This window comes from Clupea harengus, chromosome 14 (genome assembly GCF_900700415.2).
Source record: "Clupea harengus chromosome 14, Ch_v2.0.2, whole genome shotgun sequence".
In the NCBI taxonomy this organism is placed as follows: Eukaryota; Metazoa; Chordata; class Actinopteri; order Clupeiformes; family Clupeidae; genus Clupea; species Clupea harengus.
This window is the reverse complement of record NC_045165.1, coordinates 21,323,956-21,344,033: the sequence shown is the minus strand read 5'-3', so window position 1 is coordinate 21,344,033 and position 20,078 is coordinate 21,323,956. Positions and strand designations below refer to the sequence as shown.

At 41.1% G+C, this 20,078-nt stretch overlaps 2 protein-coding genes and 1 long non-coding RNA gene across 3 annotated transcripts; 1 reads left to right on the top strand and 2 right to left on the bottom strand.

The window, feature by feature from the left end:
- The first annotated feature begins 71 nt into the window (after positions 1–71).
- On the top strand, positions 72–3,660 carry oip5 (opa interacting protein 5). Its single transcript, XM_012823088.3, has 5 exons — positions 72–558; positions 798–864; positions 981–1,103; positions 3,149–3,230; positions 3,354–3,660. Exons 1-5 carry the CDS (start codon positions 330–332, stop codon positions 3,423–3,425), a joined length of 573 nt encoding a protein of 190 aa, XP_012678542.1. The 5' UTR covers positions 72–329; the 3' UTR covers positions 3,426–3,660.
- Positions 3,661–3,924: 264 nt separating this feature from the next.
- LOC105896762 lies at positions 3,925–8,645 on the bottom strand. The gene is made up of 3 exons (XR_001162225.3): positions 8,351–8,645; positions 7,866–7,951; positions 3,925–7,766 (listed from the first exon to the last, which is right to left on the bottom strand). It is a non-coding gene; the product is annotated as an uncharacterized LOC105896762 (long non-coding RNA).
- Positions 8,646–10,312: 1,667 nt separating this feature from the next.
- chp1 (calcineurin-like EF-hand protein 1) lies at positions 10,313–19,776 on the bottom strand. Its single transcript, XM_012823559.3, has 7 exons — positions 19,402–19,776; positions 16,329–16,401; positions 14,729–14,809; positions 13,366–13,493; positions 13,049–13,110; positions 12,287–12,409; positions 10,313–12,078 (listed from the first exon to the last, which is right to left on the bottom strand). The coding sequence occupies exons 1-7, from the start codon at positions 19,466–19,468 to the stop codon at positions 12,025–12,027; spliced, it is 588 nt and encodes a 195-aa protein (XP_012679013.1). The 5' UTR covers positions 19,469–19,776; the 3' UTR covers positions 10,313–12,024.
- Between the last annotated feature and the right edge of the window lie 302 nt (positions 19,777–20,078).

Here is a 20,078-nt window from a genome sequence, read left to right as displayed (position 1 = left end):
CCTCGTGGTTATTATTGGGAATGTCGAATGCATACATTTCTTTTTTAATGTTGTTTTTGACCTCTGGTCCGGGGAGGCTGAATAAATACTGTATAAAAATACTGAGATGTTTAATACAACGTAATGTGGAGACATAACTTGTCTTGACATGTTGTTAATTTTTTTCCCATTCGAGCATGATATCCTTCGATAGGTGGCAGTATAACCTATAGATCGGTTGTTTCCAGTCCCCAGCAGAAGAAGTAGAAGTACAGATGAAAGCGCGGTGTTTACGGATGAAAGTCGTGAAATAAAACCGATGGATGTATGTAGCTAGCTAGCAAAATAAGATGGCATACAGTCAAAACAACTCGTTTAATTCTATCAATAGCACCGATTGTTCTCTATCCAGCGTTATACTGGGGAAATTCAAGGACGTAAATTTGGATGAAAGTATCAACTGCAGAATTGATTACAAAAGCACTTTAGTGTTATTCTGTGCAAAATGCAATACAATCCTGGGCGACTCTCTTGGAATATGTGGCGAATATGTTGACTTGAACTCTGTCATCTGTTTAAGTGAGTAATCTGGTCATTCTTACAACCTTAAGTTAAAACATTAGCATTTATACACTGAAAACCTTAAAATAGCAACTTAACAGCTGGAGTTCCGACGGGCGAAGTTTGCTGCTGCTGCTGCTATGCGGGCGATTTTAGTTTAGAAAGTAATCAGAAACGAGACAATAGCTATGAAAACCTCAATTAAGCCTAAAGGTTACTACTTAATCGGGTTTTATGTGATGTGCTCCTTCCTCCAGAAGTCACAGAAGATGTTTTGGTAAAAGGTGATCAGAAGCCCAGCCTTGAGGGCCCTCTTGCTACTTGGTTTGTAACATTAGACTACTACTAACAAGAATGGACGGTACAAATATTCAATATATACTGCCCTTGGAAGCGTTAATGCTTATAGTATCCCTCTGTCTCTTTTTGGTTTCTTTCAGTATATACAATTCTCTTCAGTGCTCTGGCTGTTTTTCAGTTGTGGGCGGAGCGCTGCTGGCAACCCCACCGCATTTGTCAGCTTTACGCGATGTTTTTCTCCTACAGAAAGACCGCATTAATTGGTAAGGCCGCATCAATCATTCAGATCAGTACTGCCCCTACTCCAATTTACGTTTGTTCATTACAAGGTTATTCTTACGCTTAATTAGGTTGGTTCATAAGATCATTGTGCCTTTTATGGCCTGTCACTTTCTTCCATTTTTGTCTGTCTGAAGAATATAAAACATGAAGACCCAACTCTTCAGAGAGCACTTCCCGTCCTAACTGGCACTTCGACTAATGCGTAACTTGCAATTACAGCAGTTACATTTCTGCACTTCTTTCTTTCTTTTTTTATTTCATTTTGTTATATTTCTTATGTAAAGTAGTATTTATTTATTGTTACACCAGGTTCTATTGCTCGTAGCTTGAATATTCTCTCCCTTGTACGTCGCTTTGGACAAATGCGTCTGCTAAATTACTAAATGTAAATGTATAAAAAAACATCTCTGTAACAAAGAATCAAGATTAACATCATAACATCAGGGCTACTGGGACATCTTTTCCCTGTATTGGTGGAGTTTAGGGTTAAGGAGTTTAATGTACAGGGCTATAAGATCCATCAACAGAAAAACACCCGGTACCTTAGAAAACACTGAAGAAATGGACCAGCGAGGCAAAGCAGGAACTAAAAGACCGATTGGTTTTGTTTTTGAAGCTGCAGCTGGCAACCTTGATGAACTGACTGACGATATGGCATCTTACGTCAGCTTTTGTGAAGACGTGTGTGCCAATCAAGACCTTCTGCATATACAACTCTCAGATCTTCAACAGATTCCTGCAGCTCTGTGAGGTCCCTTCCTGCTTCAAACACTCCACCATCATCAAAGCCTCCATCACAGGACTGACCGACTACAGGCCTGTCGCTCTGGCATCTGTCGTCATGAAGTTCCTTGAACGACTGGTGTTGGCCCACCTGAAGAATGTCCTGAACACCTGCTGGACCCCGGGCAGTTTGCCAACCAGTCAGTGGGACTAGACTGCATCCTGCAGCACCTTGACTGCCACGGTCACATGCAAGGATCCTTCTTGTGGACTTCAGTGTCCTCTCCCCACAGCTCTTCTCCCTCTACACCAAGCGACTGCACTTCCAAGGACCCAACTGTTAAATCCCTGAGGTTTTAAGACGACACTACAGTCATGGACTCATCCAAGATGGCAATGGCTGGGGCAGTCAGAACAACCTGAAGCTGAACACGCTCAACTGTGGAGACGACAGTTGACTTTAAGAGACACCCCTCAGCACTGCTCCCCCTCACACTATCCAACAGCCCTGTGACAACCATGGAGACCTTCAAGTTTCTGGGAACTACCATTTCCCAAGGCCTGAAGTGGTAGACCAACATCGGCTCCATCCTCAGAGGGGCCTATGTACTTTCTGCAACAAATGAGGAAGTATGGTCTGCCACAGGAGCTGTTCAGCCAGTTCTACACCGTAGTCATCAAATTTGTCCTGTGAACATCCATCACGGTTTGGTTTGGAGCAGCATAAAACAAGATGGAAAACAAACTGAAGCAAACAGTAAGGACAGCAGAACAAATCTTTGGTGCTCCCCTGCCCACCCCTTCAGAACTTGTACTCTTCAAGAACCAGGAAACATGCGAGGAAAATCATTAGAGACTACTCACACCCTGGACACAATCTGTATACCGAAACTGCTATACACTGGAGCAGTTTCTTTCTTCATGCCATCACCCTTATAAATAGCTGACCAATATCACCTGAAATGCCATAGCGACTCTTTCTTCAGATAGTCACTACACTCTGCTTCCCTTCAATGTATTTTGTATATAATACTCATACATACAACTCCCATAGGTGATTGTTGTTTGTGCTACCATGCACACTTGCACTTTATGTATATCGTTTGTGTAATCTGTATATTGCTTATGTGTTGTGTTTTGTCTGTAAATAATATGCATATTGTCTGTATTGCTTGAGAGACACCAACGGCCAGAACCATAATCCCTCGTGTGTTAACATACTTGGCCAATAAATCTCATACTGATTCTGTGAGATTGAAGTCACTGCAAGTGTCAAACACTTTTTGATCTCTTATTGATACAGTTATAATGTGAAGAACAGCACGATGGTCAATGGATCTACTCTCAACTTTGAGCAAAAGTCGATGGGAGGAGAGCTCTCCGAGGTGAGAACATTGTCTTTGTGTACATGTACAGTTAATGGTGAAATATTTTTAGTGAAGCAGTCCAGTTGGACAAGACAACATGTCACTTCCTCTTCTCCTTACTTCCTTGGGGTTGATATGCAGCTCAAACAGGACCTGGAGAGTCAGATGAAGAGACTGGAGCTCCTAAAGGATTTGCTCTGCCGGGGAAAGTAACCAGGAGGATCGGGTGCTGAAGTCACCATCGCTGAACGAACAGTCCAACAGTCTTGATGACCATATCCGACATGTGGGTTTACTCAGAGATGTTGTAGTGTTTATATTTACTTGTAGGCATGTGGGAGTGTATGTTTTATCTTTGTTTACTCTGTAATTACATCTGCTCTATTCTGTAGCTGCACACCTGATAATTTCACATGGATGACTATTAATAAATTACAACAAATAGGTCTATCCTGGTTAATTTTATGTAGAACTTTTCTTACATTTTCCTGCGGTTTCCAACCTGGACCACAGAACTACACAGACTATAGCCTGAGCGGCTAGTGGAATGATTTGGTTTGTTTATCTGTGCTTACTTAAACATATATAATCAAAATTAATAAAAGCACGCTTCAAAAAGTGGTAAATTCATGCATACTGTTGCTTACAGCCATATGATCTTAAGTTAAGAACACTGAAAAGACAATGGCACAAAAATGACAACAGGCATTTGTATGATTGGCACCATGCTGCTTTTTATTGCTACATATGTGATCCATTTTCTTCACTTTCAACAAAATGGTTAAGAGGCTCATTTTAGCATGCTTGGTGCCTCTCTTGAGTGCATAGTTCAGACAAAACCTACAGTCGTATCATTTGGAGTTTGACAACAGAATTTCACCAATTTCCAAGTGTTGTAGTTGTGCCTTTCTGTAACATAAACTTGCATCTGGTAATAACTTTGCAAAATGACATTACAGTGAGCTACAACAGATTAAATAGGCTATTATCCAAATTCATATATTTGGGTCACTGTATTAAATGTGCCAGTAAATGATAAAAAAGGACCAAGATAAATATTGCAAAAGTGACACGTTCACACCTTTTTCAATTTTCAGCAATATCAACTTATTTATGTCCAGTTTGAAGCAATCGTGTGCTTACGGTGATGCAAACAATCATTGAGTAATTGCAGTTACATTGACTTTTCTGTAATTTCATAAACAGTTCCTAAGAGACTTTGCATCTTTCACAAATTAACACAAGTAACAGGATACCAGAAGAATTATGGGAGATTTTCTGATCGACACAAAATTCTTTTCACAACAATGCTGTAGTCACCAATCCATTTTCCAAGCAATGATTATTTGTAAGTCATATTCAAACAAAAAAAGTCATTATTGCATGCAGCACTACACATTTCTTAAGTTTCTCCATCATGCAAACACTATTTCCACTGCATTCCTATAGACTGAGACTATATTAATTCATAGTTATTTTCACAACATAATGTCCATAATTTATCATAGAGGGGTTGGCTTTGCAATGTTATGTGGTTACAATTAATGATAAGTATCTCTCACTGTACAGTACAGATGAGAGCAGTGTTTTATGAGTCATCGTTGTCACCATTCATCTACCAGCAGCGTTTCAGGGAGGTCCTCATGCTGACACAGGGCTACTCCCTTTGGCCATCATGGTCACAGAAAGAGAGCTCTGTTGCCATGGTAATGGTGGACATACAGTTTAGTGTGTTCATCCATAAAATACTAGTAATTGTACTAACAAAACCACTACACAGGTTCTATTGCTTTTGGTTGCGATACAATGCATATTCTTAATGTGCATCTGACAATGATACTGTTTTAATGTCATTATGATGTAAACATGCGATGGACACATGCTGGAATGCCCCTTGCATACTCAACATTACATTACTTTACATTTTCTTCAGTGGTATTTCTGAAAATTGTTCTGTTCCCAACTACAAGAAAACCCAACAGCAAGCTTACTAAATGATGTGGTTTCAGTTCCTTGCCACATGTATTCTGTTGAATCAATACATCTCATAGCTGGGATTGCTAAGCCTCTCTCCACCACCATTACTAATGATACCTTACATATTCTTTTCAACACTGAACACAATTTATACGCTAACGGTTTCCATTCCGCAAAGATTAATTTAAACCAGACCTGGCCCTACAATCATGCATAACTCTTGTATTGCTCCTAACTCTATATATGCTATGGCTTCAATTTTATTACAACTATTTTTAAGTCTTACTCTGATTTCCAATCATTGAGGTATTTATTTACATGACAATATTTGAATACTTGATCTCAACATTGTTAATACTCTAATAACCTACTGTTTACCTAGTGTTAAAATTCTGTGCTACTCTGATCTAGGTCATCTAACCTACTTTAGTAATCTACCAACTTAAGGACACATCCCACACTGAGTCTGAGAACCTTAACAGGAGGTGTTCGCAATTGTGCAATGAAGACTGGTCCTGATTGCTTTGGGTCATACCACCAACTGCTACTCAATATGCAAATTTTAAAAAATGTACACACAAGCACTCCCTCACTGACCAAGCAGCTAGTATAATCTGAACTGAGGAGACATTATTTAAAGAGTTGAAGATCTTAATCATTATTAAAATGGCATTTGTGTTCGGAGATATTTAAGAGCCAAAAATTCAGCAAGGGCTGAATATGAGTCAGATGATAAACTCATAACTTGAAACTGAAACGTGAAGCTTACTGTGGCAGGCACTGCACCTAGGAATGCTACTCTCAAATTGTAAGAGGTCTACTGTACATGTGGTGAAATATCTGCTACACAACCTTCCTTGAGGGTCCAGTCTCATGTATTTGAGGAAATGCTTATGACAGAATTTTGGTACATCATGGATGACACAAACAACCCATCAAACTGCAATTAAACTAGCACCAACCAAAATCATGCCAAACCCATAAATATGACGACAGCATTATAACGTGTATCTCTGGGGCTGTGAAAATGGACATGCAAGTCAGCTGTTGGCCAGGTCAAACGTGTGGTGTCTTTATGCCTTCAGTGTCAAAGCCACTACTCCCTCCTGCCTACAACACACAACTCTTCAGACAGGCCCGTCTATGTGGTTTGAGATGGAAAAACAAAGAAATGGGGAGTCCCCACTTTCGGCGCAATCTCAGACTAATGTTGGAAAGGATGCTACATCCCAGTTGGTAACTAAAGTTTGTTCTGTCTATACTGTATACACCTTAAAATATATAAGTATATTACTAGAACTATGTTACTCAGCAAGCATCACTACCTCTCATGCATGGCCATGTATAATGTTGGCACTAAAAGCTTGCTACATAAGCATATGGGACTATACATTTCTTAATGGAAGACATTGGTGATTTTGTTGTTATTTGAACAACTTCTCACTTGTTTACAATATACATATTTATATCAAAACCATTACAGGTGTAAGGGAAAGGGAGGGGAAATATATTGCACAAATCCCATATCCAGGGTTGACCATATGAACCTTGGACCTAGTTCTTTCTCAAAATCATTGCAAACACGTACAGCATGTACTGGTACACATACTCAACAAGCCTCTATTTTACCTTAACCTTACAATCACCAATTCAGGGCATTTGGAGTCAAACAGAATCATGCTACAAAACAAAATGCAATATGGATAGTATACCTCTATGAACAAATGAACAAAATACCATCTTGGCCAGAATACCTTTCTGATATGGATGCATGCATGAGATGGAAAACGATATAGCCACACTGAATGTTTTAGCTGAATGAATGAATGGGGTCAGAGATCAGAGATCAGAGATCAGATTTAAAATGCATGCCATGTTTCTAGGATTGTCTATCATTCCCTAAAAGTAATAAGCATGTCTTCTTCCTTCACACTCGAAGAAGAACATGCTGTCTTTTCTATAATGCAAACTTGAACTTCAGGAAGGATGGGGCTTAATAGATTACAATTGTCACTATATATATATACATATTGTCAGTGAGGTAGTGAATTACTTCTTGTTTGACGTCCATTAACTACTTATTCCTTTGCCACATTTTAAGTAAAAAAAAAAAAAAAAAAAAGAAGATTATTGACAGAAATGTACTGGAAGTACGACTGAAGTGTGATTCAACATCACATGCCAGAAAAACATCCTTTGATATGTGAGGAATAAAATAAAAATAATAATTTAAATTCAAGACAGTCATCAGAACATAATTTCTTAATCCCAATCTGCCACCATAAAACCGCCACTGGTGCTACAATTAAATGTATAGACTTCTAGAAGCTACATTTTCAACAAGGTGGGGCAGCTGGATGGGCATATTTGGTTTTATGGAAATGTGATCTCTGCAGTGATTACCACCATTTCTCCCGAGCCCAGCATTTGACCTTGGCTGTTTCATCTACAACTTGATCACTGCAGACCTTGCATGTCTATTAGTCCTCTTAAGTAAGCATCCTTTGTCAAGAATGAAACGAGACATCCTTCTAAGGGTAGCACAAAATTGGTGATGGGCTTTGGGATGCATTTGAGCTGTGAAAAAAAGTATTTGTTATGTGAGTGTTCCATATTAAATCCAATCAACAATGTGAAATTTCATTTCTTTTTAAATCAAGTATATTTTTTGCTTACCCTCTTCAATGTGTGAATGTTGGCCGTGGTATTTATGAAATGGTCAAATTGTTCCCCCGTGAAGTGAAAAACAAGGCAATAGGGTTCTGAAAAATAAAACAGCATTTGGTCCTAAAAAAAAGCCAATTGAATCTTGTGCCATCAACGATAAATTACACATAATAATAAATAGCCTAATGTAATTAAAAGTCGTGCAATAATGTAAGCCTACTATTAAATACTGAGATCTGGACTTCATGGTAACAAAATGACAATACGGCTGTCGTGGATTACATAGCTACATTTCTAACTAAACGATTATCACTGCAACAGCAAACATATTTAGCTATACAAATGAGCCAGGTTTTGCTTTAAATTAGCATAGCCTTTCATACCTCTAGCAGCTGAACTGTGTGATATGCAATGCACATTGTTAGGCACAGTGGTCAACAAAGGATTACATGAAGACGTTTGTTCAAATATAGCAAAACGTAGACTATACATACCGCTACAATTACATGCACAACGGTGTTGCTGGACCACAGGGACATGTTTGTTCGGTTCCTCTGTACAAGATAGTCGCTCCTCACGGGCCAGGGTGTTCTTCTCGCCCGGCCCGTGAGGGCTGCAACTACGCCATTACTCTCCCGTTAGGTTATACCACTTGTTCTTCCGCTCGAACACATGTCTATCTAGCTGTTCTTTTAACTAAAGCCTATTGCACCAGACACATCGTCAAAATCGAAGACCCGCCCTGAACCAGCCCACCCGCAACAGTGAAGTGTACTGGAAGCTTTGGGGGATAGTAGTCCCTCACATTGCGCATGCTCAGACACAAACGGTTTACGGCATAAGGCTCAACATCAACATATCTGGCTTGTCTTAACGCATAATGTAGGTTTATTTAACGTAATATTTAATAATGTTGTAAACGGTTTAAACGTCAACATATGGGGCTTGTCTTAACGCATAATGTGGGTATATTTAATGTTATATTTAATTATGTTGTAAACGGCTAACAGCATAAGGCTCTACGTCAACATATGAAACGAAACTGGGGAGACTTTTTGATCCTCCACCTCATCTGTTTTGTCCACTGTGACATCTTTGTTTTTAAATAAATGGTGATGTTTTCAAAAAACCGTCTTTCGTCGCTTTTCTCCATGATTGAAAACGGATCTGTCGTTGTGACGCATGCGCGCGCGGCTTCGCTGTCGACAGCAGTCGACAGTGTCGCAAAATGACGCATGCGCAATGTGAGGGACTACGATCCCCCAAAGGACTACCATCGTGTAGCGACAAGCTACACCAGTTGGCTACATGGAGCAAGATATAACGCTCACGACAGCAGCGCACTCTGTCTGGTCAACGCGCTCATTATCATTACGCTATTGTGTATCAAGGGAATATGTTCTCCTCACCGTAGACGAGTGATATATTTGAGAGATAGTTCTCTGCCTAGTGGGTTTATTTAACACTAAGCCATGGCAGTAGTCTTGGCATTTGGTGAACATTTTCTAAAAAAAGTTCGAAAGCCAGGTAGAGGCAGACATGGTTGTCATCAGATAACAGATTTTTTTTTTTTTAAATTCATAGTTTTGAAGCTTTGTTTAGGTGTGGACATCTCACCCCGGCTGCCAAATGTTGTGGGCGGGAGAGCGAGTTGCAACCTTTTGCCTTAAAACATTGGAAACAGTTTGTGTTAACTACATTCCTATGGGCCTATGGAGGCTGAAAAATGACTGTTTAAGTTGCGATCAAGACTATGGTAAACTCAGTAAACCCAACAACAAAACAATAAAGATGTCTGCAGCAACATCTATCGTCTCGCCTGTATGGCCTCTTAAGTAGGCTACGTTAACCTTATCGTATTTTTGTTTATTAACCAATTATGCTCCTGTCAATCAAGCCCCATCAGACTAGTATAAATGATTACAAATGTCTTTTGAAAAACTGTTACGCTGGCAACTTCACTAATACATTAAACATATCACAGACAATAGTAAATAACTTCTTAAAGTAATTAAACAGCGTTTCGAATATTAGGGTCACGACAGAGGACGCCATGATTGTAGTTGTTGTAACATGAAGTCGGGTAAATCGAAGCACTGCTTTTCCGCACGAGTTTCCGAGAAAAAATTCCGACTGTGCGTTCAAATAGTTGAGTCTGAGCTTGTATTTTCTCCAATTACAGACGTGTCATGAACGCAGCCTTAACAACAAGTCAACAAGTCAAGTTTATATTGACTGAGAACACACATGAGCGCTATACAACCAAGGAGCCACCAGAGAGCACACTAGCCTCACTTCCAGATCCTTCAGCAGATCTAGGTGATGTGACCAGGAGTGAGATTACTGGAATGCTCAATATCATCTGCTGATGAATTACATTGAATCATTAACACATTTCTCAATGTGAATGTCGGTAATGAAATAATGCAAAGGTTAATTAATCATTCAAGACAGTATGACATGACACTCCAAACAAGTATGGCACTTGTATTTTATTTTAATTAAAAACCTTACACCATCATCAATGATATCCTCATTTAAGAGTTATAGATTTCTTTACATTTTTCCATTCATGTATGATTGATAAATCACATTTTTAATAAAACTAATTTAAAAGACTTTTCAAAACCTTTTAGCATCAATGCAGTGCCGCTGATAATTTAAAATCTGTGCCGGTGATCTCTTAAAAGAGGACGACTCAATTCATAAATGTAGCTTCAAAAGATACATTTGCCCTCATCCACAATACACTGAGGACAACTTCCAGCAACTCAAACGTTGTCACAGCCCCTTGTTAAAGTACCTTGATCTAGTCTTTCCCTAACTACTGTAATTATATATAATATATCTATATATATATAAAACAAACAAACAAGGTAATTGATCTTGACTGAAAATGTAATCTAGAATTGTCATCTACTGCTAACAGATAATATAGTCAGTTCTCTGGGACAAAGTGGTACTGACCTTGATTTCTGTGCTCTGTCGTCACCTGGTCAAGGTCAAACCACTTTACCTACAGTGCAGTTGGATATACTCTGTGGTGAGTCAAAGCGACTGGCAGTGAAGCAAACCTGCTTAAAGGAACTTGACAACCACAGCCATTTGGTTTCTAGTGAAACCATGTGATCAAGGAAGGCGTGGAGAGTGATAGCATGGCACTTCATTGGACCAAAACAAAGTAATACATAAATCTGGGACTCAGAATTGAAGTTGGACCATGGCATTTGTGTTTCAAACTGATGGGCCCTTAATTAAAGATCTACAGACCACAGAACAAGAGTCCCTGGAATGCTAAGATGAGAGAACACTGGGGGGTGGGGTGGGGTTACTGTAGATTCATATAAATCCTGACAATGACGCCAGCCACAGTGCAAGAATGAGGAAACTAACTGAAACTTCTACTGTTTTCATGCTATCTGAGCCTTCTCTTCCAAGTCGCTTGCCGGAAAGGGAGACAAAGTTAGACCAGCCTTTCAGTGTGTACAATTGTAAAGAAGAAGAAAAAAATGACAAAATGGTAACAGCAGTGGCAAAAAAACAAAACAAAAGACATATCGCATGTAGCCCTCAATGAATGGCATCTGGAGTGATAACTCACAAGTCAGATCTGACTGGGACATAAAACAGCTCTGCAAAAGTAATGCTGTTCCCTGACTGTGTTAATAAATAACTCATTCCCACTAGCTGGATACGTTTGGCCTTAAATGACAAGACAACATTCTGCCTGCACAACATCTGCCACAACGATGATACACATAAAGCCTTATTAGGTATTTTTGTTCCACTAAAACTGAATCTGTGTATGGTAACTTTCCACTGCTACTAGGACCACTAACATAATTACCAATGCCTGACTGGGAGATCTACAATAAATAAGGGTTCACACGGAGTGGAAGGTTAGGCAAGGGATAACCATGGTGATGGTCAGAAACAAAATTCCAAGGCACGCAAGTATTCCCTTTGTATCACACACAGCAGTGCAAGGCAGAGAGTCTGACGTTGCAAATGCTGAACTGAGAACAAGGCTAGCTACCAGACACTCAGCAAGCATGTGCTGCAGGGCCTAAGTGGCCTGGCATGTTGAGATGAAGGGGTGGGAAGGGGAGTTGGGTCTTGCTTTTCAACTGGCGTGGCTGAGATTCAATCCAGTCAACGGCGCCATCTATTAGTGCAAGAATCGGATGCTCATCTTCTGTTCCACATCCACCTTCTCCAACACCTAGGAGGAGGTCAAGCACATCATCAGCGAGGTTCACTAGTCATTTTGTTTGTCACAGGAGAGACATGACTGGCACATCTAAGAGACCAGAAGACTGACAAGATTTTTTTAAATTAATGAATTAAATTTATTTTTTAAAGTCTGCCATTTTTATGCAAAGACAAAGCCAAAAGAAACTGTGCCAAGTAGGGAGTGCATTTTGGCCGACCTTGATAAACTCGCTGAAGGAAATGCACATGTCCCCGTTGGTGTCAGCTTCCTGAATGGTTCTGTCAGCGATGCTGCCCAACTGTTCGTCTGAGATGTTTACGCCCACCATCATTCTTAGGACCTAAGAGAGTATAAACACAGGAGTTACAGACAGCGCAGACCCCTGAACTTCTGAACCTTTCTATGCGATGACTATAATGCTACCGTTATGACCAAACAAGCAGTCATAGTTTAGCCTTTGGGTTGGACATAAAGCCCTCCTCAGACAGTTATTGTGAGGCACTGAACAATGTTTAACACAGCAGATAGCAGGTGATGGCAGATAAACCCTGGCAGACAGTTAATCCTCTGTCCCCAGACTGCCAGCTAAGGGTAATTGCATGGTAAGACGTGTCACTGTACCAGCCACCTTGACCACAGCTACCAACTCCAGTAGTCGTAGCACGGGACAAGAGGAGAGGAGTAACACAACCACAAAGTGACATCATGCCAGGTCTACTTGTTGTGCTGAGTCATCTACTCCGTGTAAACTCCTGATTTAGATTCATTACAGACAATAGCTCACTATTCCCATGACCAGAAATGTGGCACAATCAACAATTAAGACCAGAATTAAAATAGACAGCTTGGTTTCAGGTGACTTAGTAGGTGTGATGGGTCTTTGTTCTGAAAACAAAAGCCTTATTCATTCCCACAGCCTTGAGAAGGATTCAGACCTGGATTGTCTGATCTCTTTAGCATAAGGGGGAAATACACTCACCTGTAGGAGCTCATCTCTAGAGATTTTGTCATCCCTGTCCAAATCGTACAACCGGAAAGCAACTGCAAAAGGGAGGGAGAGAGAGTGAGTGAGTGAGAAAGAAGTCAGGCATTAGGCAACTAGTGTGTGGGGTTTGTTTTGAAACTGAAGAACCGGAACAAATTTGACAGCCTGTCCTCGATGAGAGGTGACGGACACTGACAGTGGATGAGGTGTTAAGCAGAAATGAATGGGACAAGCCAGTCTGTCACGTAATACATGTGCATCAGTGTGGAGTGAGTGGTGTGGGGGGCGTGCTGGAGCGGAGCTAAACTTACAGAGCAGCTTGTTGCTCCTGCTGTTGAGGGGTTCTGAAGCGTCCAGGTGCTTGTTCTTCTCATTGTCCTCCACGGGCCGGAAGTGAGCCAGCGTCCGCATGAACCCGCGGAAGTTCACCTGGTCCTCGCTGAGAGGCAAACAGAACAATGGCTGTCAGAGACTGTCAATAACAAACACCCGCTCTAAAAATATCAATGCGTGTGACAGCTTCCACTGCAGACATAAACAGTGATTTGTGTGACGCATCTATGCATCTTCAGATAGCCGTTTATCTCTGCTCTCTCTTCAGACCAAGAAGCAGGCCTGGCAAACTCCTTTTTCACTGCACACCTCAGTAGGGAAAACCTCATCTGTCTGAGAGATTCTCCTGATCAGCATGACTCATGCTCCAGCCAGACAGGCCAAGGACGAAGCTGAAACCGCTTTCACATTTCAGTTTTGCCGAGCAAACAACAAATCTAAGACGCCCTGCCTCTTCCGTAAGGGCCTTAGGGCAAGTACGTCCCTCAGCTGTGCTGAACCAGAACCTTTTCCGAGAGTACGCGGTCGCCTGCTCAAATTAGAGAGTGGACCACTGTCAGCACGTGCCTTGATTTAAAGAGCGGATGAAGAGGCAAGGACAGAGTGGTTTACGGCTAGGGGTCTGCCAAGACAGGCTGCCAACCCTACTGAGAGTGCAGCTCACAGTGAGTCTGATGGCACGCAGGCATCAAGCTGTGTTAACTTCACCTTGGGGTAGTTTTACGTTTTTCTTTTCTTTGGCACTGCCGCAGAAATTCATACTCTAAAAAAGGGTTCCTCTTAACCAAACAAAACAAGAGAGGGAGAAAAGCAGCGTAAACACCATAAACCATTAGACGCAATGGCTGCAATTAAACCGCCCACATGCCGGATTTTTCTGGGAGAGTAATGATACGCCTGAGGGCGCGTCGTCTCAAAAAGCATTGGGCTTCAAAGACGACCATAGCCGGGATGGTCAAAAACTAATAAACAAAACGCCCAAACGGAACATGGCACAGACCTCCAACCTCAGTTCTGAGTAGGAGACTGCAGACTGAGGCCTTTTTCGAGGGGTATTGTAAGTACAGCCATAGCAGCAGCAGGCAGACCACTAAATATCTGTACTGTTTTTATAGGGCCCTGGGGACTGTATGTGTGGCTATGTAAGGCGACTCACTGGGTCAGCACTGGGCTTGATCTTGTTCTACAAATGGATCCTATTTGTATTTCTTAGTGACAGTGATATTCTTGTCAATCAAACTTTAAGACTGTAAACAATTTTTTGTCCATGGAAGACCAGATCTGGTCCTGACCACACATGTGAGATTTCACCCCTCTGCAAACCTTAAAACAAACACTCACCCCTCTGGAAAGAAGGCATTGATTATGCGGTCTCCTAGAGGATTGATCGCCAACTCTGGAATCCTTTGGAAGTCTTCTCGGCTGAAGGACAGAAAATGAGCATGTGAGTTTTATTAGAGTGTGTGTGTGTGTGAACGTGTGGGAGCTCGGTGGCAGCTAGTCTGAAGGGGAGTGTTGCCAGATATCTTGCCACATCCATCAAAAATCTGTGTTTACACGTTTCAACCAGATACACTGGGGAACAGAAACAAGGTAGGAACCAGTTATTGAGACAGTGTTGTGGCAACTAATGAGTGATTAGGCTGAGTCACCTTGGCGTGAACCTCAGTCACGGCCACACAAGTGTTACGCCGTGTCCCCTTGAACAGCACTTCCTCTTCACAATGACAATAGAGGTATCAGCTCAATGTTTAATAAAGAAACACTACAGAGAGGACTCAGTGTTTCAACGGAAATATCTGATATCTTCCTGTTGTGACTCAAAACAAAGTTATCATTCTGTTCTTTTTATCCTTCAGACAGCATGTCCATAAAATAATAAAAACAGTTAGCGCAGGTGGGCTCTGATGAACATATTTCGTTATTTGTTCTGTGCGCTAACAGTCTTCTTTACTGTAGGTTTCCTCTATTGATCTTTCTAGAACAGTAGAGATGAACATCTATTGACAAAGAACTTAAGTCCATCACACTCTTAATAGTGTGACGACGTTAAGTCTATCCCTGTAGTTATGCTCTGATGAATGTCCAATAGAACTGATCAGTGTTTAAACATGTAGTTCAAAGGCTACACCCAACTCAAACCAAACTTTGGACTTGCAAAAGTATTCACAACACAATGGTTCAGTTTATATTAACAAACTCTGTGCTGCCAACTTGCAATCACCCAACTTCCCCAAACACAGACACTCAAATGAATGGAGGTTTTGTTTAGACTATTCAGTCACACACTTTCTGTTCAAACTATTACATATTTGCATACATCAAAGCACTGGACAAATACACCCCCCAGACTAAGGTTTCACCTAGTCACATTAGCATGTAAAGGAGACACATGCTACGTTTCTACAGTTTCTAAGGCTGGCAGTAGCTCACAGGAGTCAGGTTTGTAAAATATTGACACCAAATGGTTACTTAGGAGCCAGACAGGGTAATGATGAACAAAAGTATGCTGAATACAAATATCCTGCCATGCTGAATATGGCACAGTTACTCCACTCAGACAAATCATGTCATCACGTCCAGCTGAAATTACCCTCCTTATCTAATATCACCAAAAGCTTATGCAAAGTCCACTGTCCAAACTTCTTTGGCTAGTTCTTATTTCAAAGTGGCCTCCATATTGCTCAGTCTTGAATGTTACATAAAGAGGCATGACTGTGTAAGTTCATGTGGGACTGTTGAGACATATGGTATGCGATTACATCCATGTGTAAGGCATTTGGGAGAGTGACTGTCAAGTGATGTACACTTGGTAGAGGGGTAGGAAGTGTGTCAGGCGGTGTATCTGAGGAAGGAGACTGAGTAGGTCAGAGCTCATGGGTTTGCTAGATGACAGTAGGGGTAAGAAGTGGAGTGTTCTTCAGGTGGATGCATAGTTTACCTGAGTGCTCCATTCTCTCCTTTATCTAGGCTGTGGAATCGGCTGTAGAGACGTGTGATCTGACTGTGGGAAACTGCAAGAGAAAGAGGGGGGGGGGGGGGGGGGGGAGAGAGAGAGTTCTGAAAGGTCATTATTTCAAATGGTACATGGGGATGAACCTTTACGCAATGAAACATAATCCCGTGGCCAGAGATGGGTGTGTACAGACGCCGGACTTTAAGTAATTAGGTAAGATTACTGCCTCTCTCCTCAAGGGTCTTGAAGGGGAGTGGTCATAGTTCATTCTCAACCATGGAATTTCAACTGGTTGTTCCAGTCCCAGAGGTGGAAATTTGACCTGGGAGATCAGAAATCCCCCCCCCCCCCCCCCTTCTATTGCCTCAAATGTAGTTACACAACACAACTGCAACAATGGGTGAAACAAAACATTTTCAAGGCTTGAGTTGTGAGTGCACACCCGAAGTTGTGCACCCTGCTGTTGGTGGGGTGGCTTAAAAGCATAAGAAAACAATAACAAGACTGACAAGGCCCATGAACTGAGTTTATCAAGGTAAACCATTAGACTTCATTCACCCCTAGACCATAAGGGAAGTTTGTCAGTGCTCAAACAATGCAATTATTACTTTATAATTCCCAAGAACTGTTGCCCTGAAGTATACACTGAGCGTTCCAAAGTGAGTCACGTAAACAGTTAGCCATCTGAAAAGCTAAGGCTTGATGCCACAACACTGACGGCACCACATCTGACGGCTGGAGAGGCGTTTATTTTTAACATGCTAAGAGAGTGTATATTTTAGCCCTTGAAAGATTTTCTACCACACGTCCGGGGCATGGACCCTCAGCTTCAAATCAACCCTCGCCGTTACTGTGGGCCTTCGTGGCAACTAAAGCTTCAGGGGTTGTCATTTCTGACGCCTCTTTTCTACACTGTATACGTTTTTAAATATTTTACGATAAACAAGTAAAAGTTTCCCATTGAAATTTATGGTGAAATTGTCACAACTTCAACATTCTATGTGAATTATCAACAGTCAACGTCATCATCTATCCATCTTAATACCTTCATCAACTGTATAACCCCTCTCTCATTCACTCACTCTCTACTTCTCTCTCTCTCTCTACCTATCTATCCATCCATGCATCAATTTACTCACATACATGTCTTTATTTCTTTGTCTCTTTTTGGCTGTGGTCAAATAGTCAAAATAAAATTCCTAACCACTTTTCCTTGACCTCATGCCATTTTCCATTGCACTTGTTAATGAGAATAAACAAAACAGACAACCGCTAGAGATGATTGAGACGGAGAAAGAGCCGCAAACGTACAACCACTTCCGTGTTCACTGTTTGCAAGGGGAAGGGGATGATACCCCTTTATAGCAGACATGAGAAAGCCCTTGCCCTATTGAAGTCAGTGGGAGACTCATGGAATTTCACCAAAACATTGCCCATTATTTCTCTCTGGAGTGGTTAGAGGTTTTTTGGAGCCATCCATTGTAATCCATAAGTGGTTGTAGTCATTCTGAGGCAAAGGCTGTGTTCGCACATACGACAGTCAGTCAGGGATGTAGCCAATGGACAGGCATGACAGGCCTAGGCCCGCCAACTGTGATGCTAGACTCATCCAGTTAACATGCACCATGCAATTATTTAATAAAATATTATTTCATTGTAGATAATATAATTACAAACAGCTTAAGATCAAGAAAAATGACAGAGATCTCTGTTAGTCACTAACAAGTTTGCTTGGCTCTTGGATACGTTGAGCCAGTGTATTTAACTTAATTAACTTCTATCTAGCCGGCCGTTTTATTGTAGGCTAGTAGGCTACACCAGAGTCGTATTAGTTTTAAAAAGTGTCTCTGTTCCTTTTGGCTAACAGAAGTGACGCCTTATCAAAATTATATTATACAGCAGCCCACTTAAAAATAAAACATTAAACGGGGAGGGGGCACTCGGTCTGCATGTGGCTGGTGAGCTATTGGCCAACTGAAGCAGTCAGGTAGTTCTGGCTCTGACCAAGAAGCCACCATATACAAATCTACAAATCCTCCTTTTCAATTCTGTGAGACGTCCTGTTGGCACAGGTACACTAATTGTGGCAAATCAAATATTTATTATGAGATCCGAAAAGGAGAGTGGTCTGCCCTTATACTGGTTATTGTTGCTGGTGGAGATTCTCCAAAATGTTGACCATATAGTTCCAGCGACTTAATCCTGCAAGTAGGCTAATGTGCCTTGATATTGGGCATTCATTTGTTGTGAAAGCAGGCTGTGCCAACTCTGATTATGACGATGCTTCCAGGTCATTTCACTCAGTTAGCAACCTGAGAAACCTAAGCAAAAAAGCCTTGCTTTTCTCTATCCCTTATTAAATATCTTTCAAACTTCCTAATCTTTTAGATTTGTTTTATATTTAGATAGATTTGCAAGTACTAGTATTTCTTTCAGATTAAATGTATTAACTACATAAACACTATGTATGCAGTGCCAACTTTTAATTCACATATCGCAATAAAGTCAACCTACGTTCGAATAATTCAGACATAAATAACCTCTGATTTTGACACCACCTACATGGTCAGTGCACTTTCTGTAAGGGTGACAGCGATGAGATGGGTTAACTGACAAAGGTAACAATGGATGTAACTGTTAATTCAGTGCAGTTATCAAAGATTTCACTATCACAGTTACTACATCAGGTACAAACGTTCAAGTCACTTAAGTTACCGGGTGAGACAGCTACAGATATCTGGCGAGTTTGCTAGCTAGCTGACTAACAAATCAGTTAAGCTACCCCACACCTCAAATTAATGTTTGTGCTGGCAAACGTACTCCACTTCACACAATTGCTGCATTAAATATATTCAATTAACTTTGAAACAATATAGCTAACAGTCAAGCGAAACTTAACCAGGACTCGCTGTTTAACATACGCTAACTAGCCGCTAGAAATGTTATCTTTGCGCAACATCAATCAAGTCTAGCTAGCTAACTTGTCAGCTAGCATTCACCTACACAACACGATCAATGAATGCAAAAACACAACATCAACACAGAAACAGTAACTTACATCCAGTCTCCTTTTTGATTTCTTCGATGTCCTCCTCTCTAAGTAATGACGACGCTCTGGAACCCATACTAAAAATGAATTCGTTCGAGTTTAGCTAGACAGCTATCCTAGCTACTTTATGCTGGTAGTTTAACGTTAGGCTGCTCTGTCTGCAGGTCGCATGCGACGCTCTGGCTTAAGTGTCACGAAACTAGACACACGTTGGTGGCCACTAGTTTACGTGAAAATAACAATACCGCTTTTGTCAGTGCCACCTGCTAGCAAGCCTGTCTTCAGATGCGTTGTCTCAGTTTCAATAACCAAGCTGTCTAGGTCTCTGCTGATTGCCGAAACTTCCTTCTGACACCAGTGTATGGGGCGTATGGCGTCATCTTGCTCTCATTGGCTGAAAAAGACGTCTGTGGCAACTGTCCTTTTCAGGAGGGGCGTTGTCGATAGTGAGTGCAATATACACAATGTACTTTTAACATGTTACTGATCATTGTCAGCAGCCAGCCACTCTCTAAAACGTTTCAACCATTCTGAAAGAAAAACACAAAGTTTGCTTGTTGAAGGGCAAATCAAAGTCACATTTGAACATATCGCTCTGAACGTTACTGAAAGTCACAATAGCCCTATTGAAAATAAGATATTCAGTTTCTTGTCAATGAAAACAGGCCTTATAAAACGCAGGGACG

What these genes read in the sequence shown, in the direction of transcription:
- oip5 (XM_012823088.3), top strand. Translation starts at nt 330, where the DNA reads ATGGCATACAGTCAAAACAACTCGTTTAATTCTATCAATAGCACCGAT. An exon ending in GAACTCTGTCATCTGTTTAA is followed by an intron (nt 559 to 797) that starts GTGAGTAATCTG and finishes TCCTTCCTCCAG; the next exon opens with AAGTCACAGAAGATGTTTTG. An exon ending in CAGAAAGACCGCATTAATTG is followed by an intron (nt 1,104 to 3,148) that starts GTAAGGCCGCAT and finishes TTATTGATACAG; the next exon opens with TTATAATGTGAAGAACAGCA.
- chp1 (XM_012823559.3), bottom strand. Translation starts at nt 19,468, where the DNA reads ATGGGTTCCAGAGCGTCGTCATTACTTAGAGAGGAGGACATCGAAGAA. An exon ending in GGAGAGAATGGAGCACTCAG is followed by an intron (nt 14,810 to 16,328) that starts GTAAACTATGCA and finishes TCTGTCCTTCAG; the next exon opens with CCGAGAAGACTTCCAAAGGA. An exon ending in CAGGAGCAACAAGCTGCTCT is followed by an intron (nt 13,111 to 13,365) that starts GTAAGTTTAGCT and finishes TCCCTTTTGCAG; the next exon opens with TTGCTTTCCGGTTGTACGAT.